The sequence below is a fragment of the Sabethes cyaneus genome, chromosome 3 (genome assembly GCF_943734655.1).
Source record: "Sabethes cyaneus chromosome 3, idSabCyanKW18_F2, whole genome shotgun sequence".
Lineage (NCBI taxonomy): Eukaryota > Metazoa > Arthropoda > Insecta > Diptera > Culicidae > Sabethes > Sabethes cyaneus.
In genome coordinates, this window is record NC_071355.1 from 99,642,474 (window position 1) to 99,651,762 (window position 9,289).

A 9,289-nucleotide genomic window follows, 5' to 3' on the forward strand; every position below is an offset into this window, starting at 1 on the left:
TTTTGAAGAAATTTGTATTTCATTTGTAGAGAAGCCCTCCCATTTAGAAGGAGAAGAGGTCTCAGTACAACGTAGAAAAAAAATCGTGCCTTTTGAAACCCCCACATGCCAAATTTGGTTCCATTTGCTTGATTAGTTTTCGAGTATTGAGGAAATTTGTGTTTCATTTGTATAAGAGCCCCCCCCCCCCCCCCCTCTCAGGCCCCCTTTAAAATTGCTCTCTTACTCCTCTATAAAATTGCTGGTCATTTTATCTATCCAACGACATATAAATTGTTCAGTTTCGTTCAGTAGTTTAGTAGTTATTAGCATTTGAAATCTTTCATTCAAACGTTACACTTCTATTTTCGTTTTCACAAAGTGCTACCCAGTCCCAGTATGTTAAACAAAGACGTAGTCCTACGTCAAAATTAATCAAGGGGGCACTTTCCGGGACGCTTAGTAATCCGGGACAAGCCACCCAAATCCGGAACAGTCCCGCATAATCCGGGACGTCTGGTCAGCCTATCTTAGCTAAAGTACAAAAATGGTTATTGTTAAACCACAAGGGATATTACCTTTTTATGACGATTAACAAGCATTTACTATATCGTACAATTTATTTCCCAGCGGAACATAATTTAACAGCGGATGATCACAATCGTTTATTTTTTCTCCGGAAACACGGCATCGTAGGCGGACTTGGCCAAATCGGACATACTCTCTTTCAGCTCACCGAGACTTGTTGGAATCGTTGGTAATTCCAGTTGTTTATCGCCAGGTTTCACGCCGTAGACAAAGTTGTAACCAATTGTGGCATATTTCTTAGCCTCCACTAAACCATGCTGTGCGTACATTTCCGCTTCTTGTGGATAACATATGGACGCTACACCACCACCGCCTATGGAGGTGTACAGCAGCTTACGAAAGAATCCTCCGCGAAGTCCAAATATAAAACCGGACAATCCACCGATAGCGATAGCACCGACCCGAGGCAGGGTATTATCCTCCTTATTCAGATAATCACGAATAACTGAAATAACGATAAATATAAGCAAAAACACAAGTAACAACAATTAATCTTACATTTTGTCTGCTGCTTTCCTTGCTCGTACCACTCTACAACCTGCTTCTTTTGATCAGTCACGAGTTTAGAAGCTTCACATACTTGAATCCGCACAGCCCGAATTCCTTCCTCAATTGCTTGTACAGGTTTAGAGGATGTCTCTTTTTTGTGACCTTCGCACTCGCAGGCAATTTTCATATTGGCTGGTCGATACAGTGGCAGCTCGGAAGGTTTGCAAATTTGCTTCGATTTAGCATCCGTAGCAGTCCCGGAAGCATCGCTAGCATCGGCTTTTACAGCCAATGCCCCGAGCAGAATAGGACCTGTACTGAAGCAAGTGTTCCTAATCATCGCTGCCACAGGAAAGAAAGGCACAATCAGACAAATCAATTCAAATAGTTCTACAGTGGATTTAAAATACTCACCTTTAGCTAAAATTATGTAATTTTGAATGCTTTTGAGTCCAAAACAACAGCACAACTCAAAAGTCAATCACCAGTCACCACATAAGTCGAAAAATTTTGTTTTGACTGTCTTTTTCGACAGCTATCACACTCTGTTCGCCATCTGCAAGGAAAATTTCGAAATAATGTACAATTTCTACTTTTCGTCTACTTATAGGTACTGCTTTAAAGAGACAATGAAAAAATACCGAACAGATGGCACTGATGGCATGCTTCGATATGTTGCTGCATAGGAAAAAATATAGGATTATACAAAAACTGCGTAACAAATCAGGATATAGAGAATTGTGAAGTGCATAAACTCGTTTGCTAATTGCATGAATAAGGCAATGCAACTAGCGAATTTTGTTTTTAAATGTACAACAGTGTCGCCGTAAAAAGTCTTAACATGCACTCACGCATGCACAAGATTTTGGAACAAATCAGACGAGTTCTGCATAAATCTCGACAGCATAGTTGACGTAGGATTACACTGGTTGGTTTATTGCATTATTTTGGTACGTACTAAGAAAACTTTGATTTGCGATTCATCAATTTAATCCAATTCAAGTTAAATACAGTAAATTTTTGAAAGAAACATCCATTGTTAAAATAATTTAAGAAATAGTTGCTTTCTGAGTTGTGCTTTTCGGTTTTAAAGGTTGATTGCTTATTAAAACGAACGTAACTCTTCTATTATCCCAAGTTTCGATTTATATTAAATCTCGGAACGCCGGTGTCGTGTCCGTCGCGGCGTTTGGAAGCCATTTTCTTTTTTTTAATTGCGGCGACACCAATGTACGTCCGCTCCGCTCAGAAATCTGGATTGAAACTAATTATTGTGTGAAAAATTTAAATCACACTGTTAGGTGGATTTAAAAGGACAGTGTTTAGAAAAAGGATGTAATTTCACTTATTTAAGTTGAATGACACTAAAAACATTAATACTTTTCAAAGTAATACAAGTATTCGATGTCTGAAACTGAAATATTCGAGCTTTGAATGTCGACCATGAAAATGTTCGAAGTTAATCAAAACCGAATAGCAGTTTTTTAGTGTTTTTCATTATAAAATAACATTTTATCCTCATTTTTTAAATTTTCCCATGAAAATAAATAAATTGTCACACTATTGAACCATTCATGGGGATAGAATAAAGATGTTTTCGAACATTTTACTTTGAAGAAAGTTTCAGCATGGCTTAAGTGTTCGAAGTTTGAATCAGAACGGTAACAAAATTCCATCTCAATCTAATCATATTTTATTCGTGGTGCAGTTACTCTGTTCAACTTAGTTTTCATAACTTCTGTGCAATTTTGATAAAAAACAAACATTTCCTATACCTCTCCATAGCATCTTACTACCAGTCATCCGAGAGCCCTGAAAAGCTAAAGCCCTATAAAGATACATTTATGGGGCTTTATGAAAAGCCTGGCCGAGAGTCAGAAGCTGATATGTTTGCGACATTTCAATTCGAAAAAAATAAATTTCGCAACTTGAACGCAATAAATAAAAACAATGTTTACCAACTATTTATTGGTTCAGGTGTCAAACGCTATATTGCGATTAGCGATAAACACAAAAGAAACTGAGATGCATGAGAGAGTAAGGTTGTTGTGTTCAGTAAATTTACTGTCGCGTAAAATTTAGCCGTTACAGAAATGCACAATATGCACAGGGAAACATTGAGAGTTTCAAACATACTCTCACGCATGGCGCATGATGAAACACTTGCGCCAACTTCTGTTATTTATTATCAGAAACTAGAGGCTGAGTCCTAATATTTGTTTTCAAATAAATATGCTTAAAATGTTCGCCAGAAAATTCTCCATAAGAATCACTTAACTAGAAAAGCAATATTGGTAGTTTGGGAGATATCGCGTTTTGAATATCTGGGGCATGCATAAAGAAAGTATGTTTAAACACGTCTACCTGAAGTTTCCGGACATTTTCATGACTAAATAATGTATTTTAATGGAAAAGATGCATTTTCAACATAGAATCAACATAATAAATTTTCATGTTCTGAATACTTTTGTATATATTTAAATAAAAGTAACAAATTCGTACAAATCTTTATTATTTTATTCTTTAATTGTGCTAGTTATTTGTGCAATATAATGCATTCTTATGTCGACTAATGTGGTATTTCACTCCTGAAATTATTCGAAACTTCGAAGTAATTTCGAAACTTGAAAATGGCTTTATAAACACTTCATTGCACTATGAGAAAAACTAGCTTAAAAACGAATGTAATTCAGAAACGGCCTGCCAACTGATAAAAAATATGGTATCTTATGTAAAATTCTCCGGCGAAACGCGTGGTGCCCAGCCCTGCCTAATTGTCATCGAAAAGTACCAAGTTTTGCTGATTTTCCCTTATTTTTAGCCATATTTTAACTTAATGGACTTTATCAGGCAAGACTTTGAAAAAACAGAACTTAAAACCTCAATTATGTTATGCAAAGAAGTTTGGAGAATCGAAGAGGAATGTTCCTAGTTTTATTTTGTCAAAATCTTGTCTGGTGTAGTCCAATAAGTTTAAATGTTGCTAAAAATAGTCGAAAATTAGCAAAACTTAATACTTTCCGATGACAATTAGGAAAGGGGTGGGCACTATGAGACTTGCCGGAAAATTTTACATAAGACCACTTATATTTTGCCAGTTAGTAGGCAGTTTCTAAATTTCGTTCGTTCTTAGGCTAGTTTTTCCCATAGTGCAATAAAGTGTTAATAAAGCCGAAATTACTTCGAAGTTTCGAATAATTGTAGAAGTGAAATACCTTATTAGTCTACATAACAATGCATTATATTGCACAGATAACTAGCAGAGTTAAAGAATAAAACTATAAAAATTTGTATGAATTAGTTACTTTTATTTAAATACTAGCTGACCCGACAAACTTCGTATTGCTACAAATTAAATTGTGTTGTACATAAATCGTGAATCTCGGATGACCTTTGTCACAATTTGTCGAGTTTTGCAAGTTTCTGGGGAGTTCATGGGTGTTTTAATATACTCATTTTCCTCACAGTAAAGTAGAAAACAACTCCCCCCATTGCTTAGCCTGATAAAATAAAGCGGATAGCATTTAAATATTCGCCGAATACCATTTTACGGAACACCAATTCTCGGTTGACCATAACGCGAAACATAAAGTTTCGCAGAATACCATTTCGCGAAAAACCTTACGCGTGATGTTTCATTTCACGAAAAATCTTTTCGTAGAAAGTACCATTTCGCAGGGGTGACCCAACTGAAGGAAAGCAATAGAGGTCAGTAGATCTAGGAAAATAAATAAACCTAGATAGAGGTGATCTCTCCGTGGGGCTGCCCCCCGCAGTGGCCGGCGCTTCCGACGGCAGGTCGCCGGCAACACTCGCGGTCTGTGGCCGTCTCGCGCTGAATCATCTAATGCTACTATTGATAGTTTTTAGTGGTCTTGTTATTGACTAATGTTTTATGAAAGAGTCTAAAATTTCTCGAGTTCGATTAGTTTTTGAGTTACGCAAAAATTTCTGTTTTATTTGTATGAGAGTCCTTATCCCCCTACCACAGGGGTCTTAAACCATCATAAAAAAAATCCTGCCTCCAAAACCCCTCACATGCTAAATTTGGTTCCATTTGCTTGATTAGTTCTGGAGTTTTGAGGAAATTTCTATTTCATTTGCATGGGAGCCCCCCTCTTAGTGGGGGAGGGGTCTCTAACCATCATAAGAACCTTCGCTGGCCCCAAAAACCCCTATATGCAAATTTTCACGCCGATCGGTTCAGTAGATTTCGATTCTATAAGGAACATACGGACAGACAGAAATCCATTTTTATAGGTATAGACAGATATACAAAAGTATCTAATCTAGAACATGAAAATTTATTATGTTGATTCTATGCTGAAAATGCATCTTTTTCATTAAAATACATTATTTAGTCATGATCATGTCCGGAAGCTTCAGGTAGACATATTTAAATATTCTTTCACTAACAATTCAGATATGTAGAATTACGCATGCCCCAGATATTCAAAACGCGATATCTCCCAAACTACCAATATTGCTTTTCTAGTTAAGTGATTCTTATGGAGAATTTTCTGGCGAACACTTTAGGCATATTTCTTTGAAAATAAAATTGGGAGTGTTTTGAGATATTCGCATTTTTCGTTTTAAATTGCAAGAAAATGTATGATGTTAACAAATTAGATAAAAACTGATAACATCATCCGATTGCGCGGCCAAAAACCATAGAAAAAGTATATTGGAATGTCTTCACATCAAATTGTTCAAACCCGAAAAATGACTTTTTTCGAAAATCTGTCGAAAAGGAAGTAGCGCCACTGCTAAGGGCGTAAAACTTTGGGAAAGTGTTTGTGGGGTCGGAATGAACAATTATGCCAAGTTTGGTTGAAATTGCTGATCCAGTTTTTCCGATTTTTGTGTCCACTTGAGATGGAGTGACCCATTTATTGTGCTTCCCGAGAAAATATTTCGTTTTTCAGCTTCACATAATTGTGCAAAAAGGTAAATCAAGTCACGAATGACCCAAAAGTGTTAAAGTGACTATAATCTAACAAATCATGTATTATTGACAGTGCCAGTTTTCTATGTTTATGCTCTTATTCTTTGTTTAGATAACATTCTGTCACCTGAAGTAGTTGCAAACATTAAATTTAGACAAGCTTACGAATAAACTAATACTATTACCGGGTCTTTTTTTTTTTTTTTTTTTTACGAGTTGGGAAATCTGCTGAGCGCCTTAGAAGATACAGTACTATCAGACACCTGAGAAGATACCTCAGGGAGTGGGGTTTAGGTATCCCGACCCCCCTAATGGGGCGTGAGGATCCCGACCCACTAAAACCCTACTCGAGTCTCCAGCCTCAATCCCCCCTGGCACCACCTTATCGGTATTACTTCAGGGAGGGGCTATTGTGCTTAATGCACTCGCTTAGATAACTACTGGACTATGGTAGTTAGGCTGTTTATTCGCCGTTGATCGGCTCTCCAGTGGTTTTGTAGCTCGAGTACAATCTGGGTAGCAGCCGCATTGACCGCTCCCCAGATGTCCGAGCTGGAACACATCTTTTGGACTAAGTTATCCGGGGTAGTGTCCTGTCCGCTCACTGCCATCATGCTGCTTCTCGCGCCCGCGAAACGAGGGCATATGAAGAAAGCATGTTCTGCCGTTTCCTCAACATCCACGCATTCGGGACACGCGGGGGACTCCGCATGCCCAAACTTATGCAGATACTGTCTGAAGCAACCATGCCCTGACAGAATCTGTGTCAGGTGGAAGTTGACTTCGCCGTGGCGCCTGTTGACCCACCCAGATAGTTCCGGGATAAGTCGGTGTGTCCACCGACCTTTTGTGGAATTAGACCATGCCCGCTGCCATGTGGTCATCGAGGCCGATCTTGTGGTACTCCGTATGCCTCTAGTTCCTCGTTGGTTGAAGCACTCTACGTCTTCGCTGATGATAATGCCAATAGGCATCATACCTGCTAGGACGCAGATTGCGTCATGTGAAACTGTGCGATACGCACTCTCAAGCATATGAGACGATAGGTTCTTTCCAGCTTGGCTAGATAGCTTTTGGTACCTAACGCCGATGACCACACCGGTCCGCCATACCTAAGTATGGACTGGACCACGTTGGCTAATAGCCTTCGTTTGCTGCCATATACCGCAGAGCTATTAGACATCATACGAGACAATGCCGAAATAGCTGTGGAAGCCTTCTTGCAGGCATAGTCGACGTGGCTCCCGAACTTGAGCTTGTCGTCGACCATGACTCCCAGAAGTTTTAAGGACCGCGTTGACGAAATAGTGCAGTCCCCGACGCTGATCTTTGCTTGCTGTACCGACTTGCGGTTGTTCACCACGATAACCTCCGTTTTATGATGCGCTAGCTCCAGTTTCCTGGATCGCATCCAATCTTCAACAATGCTTATAGAGTGGGCAGCCGTCAACTTAACCTCTCTGATAGATTCACCATAGACTTCCAGGGTGATGTCATCCGCAAAGCCGACAATCACCACCCCTACCGGGAACTTTAGGTTCAACACCTCGTCATACATGACGTTCCACAACACCGGGCCCAGTATGGAACCTTGCGGAACCCCTGCGGTGATTGGAATGCACCTGACCCTCCTCCGTGTTGTAGCATAGCACACGATTCTGGAAATAATTTTCCAGGATCCTGTACAGCGACACCGGCACTTGGACGTTCCGAAGCGAGTTGGCTATGGAGTCCCAGCTAGCGCTATTAAACGCATTTCTCACGTCGTCACGTCGTGACAACTGCGCAATAACGAATACCTGTCCTCTTGGGCTGGATTGCCACCTCGGCTGTCTTAGTGACAGACAAGATGGCATCCACCGTAGATTTGCCTTTTCGAAAGCCGAATTGGTTCCTTGACAGACCGTTTGTACCCTCAGTGTACTGTACGAGTCTGTTAAGGATAACCCTTTCCAGCACCTTGCCGGCAGTATCGAGCAGACAGATCGGCCTATATGACGAGGGGATACCCGGAGGTTTTCCCGGCTTCGGCAATAGGACCAGATTCTGTCGTTTCCATCTGTCCGGGAAGTTGCCAGCTTCCAGGCATCTACTCATTACTGCCCCGAATAATTCGGGAGCCTCCAGAATAGCCGCTTTAAGGGCCATATTCGGGATTCCGTCTGGTCCAGGTGCCTTGCTCACCTTTAGGGATTTAGCGATCTCAATGAGTTCCTCGTTCGTAACCGTCACTTCCTCCCCGACCTCCAAACCACCGTCGCCCACGTTACTTTTGATGTTCGGCCCGGAGACCGACCATCCTACGCTATGGTCTGAGATACTGGAACGTCGGCCGTGGGACGACTCAGCGGCCTGAGGCCAGGGCCTTGGCTCGTGGCGCGGAAAGAGGCCCTCAATGATCCGCTCCAGCATCTCTGGCGATCTCTCTGCGGGTGCCATCACGCCCTTGGCCTTTGCCATTACGATCCTGTAGGCATCACCCCACGGGTTCGCATTGGCACTGGCACATAACCTTTCAAAGCAGGCTCGCTTGCTAGCTATTATCCCACTCTTAAGCGCTGCGCGTGCAGCAACTAGTGCTACTCGACATTCTGCTCTGCCCTCGTCCGAACGAGCTCTTTGCATAATTCTCCTTGCACGAAAGCAGGCTCCGCGGAGTTCCGCAATTTCTTCTGTCCACCAGTAAACCGGTGACCTACCATACCTAGGTCGGCTTTTCCTAGGCATGGTGGCGTCACACGCTCGCGACAGCACCTCAACCAAATAATCAGCGTTCGGATCGGGCATATCGCGATCACCGCACTCTCTTCGGATCGCTTCCACAAATACTTCAGGATCGAAGTATGATGTCTTCCACCCACGGGTGGTTGGAGTGTTGGCTCTACCCGCCGCCTGCCGCCTCGTTATCTGACCAACACCATAGCGGACCGCCTGATGGTCACTGTGAGTGTAGCCATTGTCTACCCTCCAGTCTCCTATCAGACCAGGGCTGCCGAATGTCACGTCGATAATAGATTCTGCACCATTCCTGCTGAAGGTACTTGTGGTGCCGACGTTGGCCAGGTCTACGTTGAGCTTTGCCAGAGCCTCAAGCAGAATCCGACCCCTATGGTTCGTGCGACGACTTCCCCACTCAACCGCCCAAGCGTTGAAGTCGCCCGCCACAACCACCGGCCTTAGACCAGTCAGCGCAACTGATACTTGGTCTACCATCCGCGTAAACTGCTCGATCGACCAACTCGGCGGAGCATAACAGCTGCAGTAGAACACTCCACCCACTTTGGCAAC

The 9,289-nt window shown here is 42.0% G+C and overlaps 1 protein-coding gene across 1 annotated transcript; it reads right to left on the reverse strand.

The window, feature by feature from the left end:
- Positions 1 to 590: 590 nt before the first annotated feature.
- Positions 591 to 1,584, reverse strand: LOC128743353 (MICOS complex subunit MIC27). The gene is made up of 3 exons (XM_053839908.1): positions 1,471 to 1,584; positions 1,066 to 1,398; positions 591 to 1,012 (listed from the first exon to the last, which is right to left on the reverse strand). The coding sequence occupies exons 2-3, from the start codon at positions 1,394 to 1,396 to the stop codon at positions 645 to 647; spliced, it is 699 nt and encodes a 232-aa protein (XP_053695883.1). The 5' UTR covers positions 1,397 to 1,398; positions 1,471 to 1,584; the 3' UTR covers positions 591 to 644.
- Between the last annotated feature and the right edge of the window lie 7,705 nt (positions 1,585 to 9,289).

What these genes read in the sequence shown, in the direction of transcription:
- LOC128743353 (XM_053839908.1), bottom strand. Translation starts at nt 1,396, where the DNA reads ATGATTAGGAACACTTGCTTCAGTACAGGTCCTATTCTGCTCGGGGCA. An exon ending in AGGAAAGCAGCAGACAAAAT is followed by an intron (nt 1,013 to 1,065) that starts GTAAGATTAATT and finishes TCGTTATTTCAG; the next exon opens with TTATTCGTGATTATCTGAAT.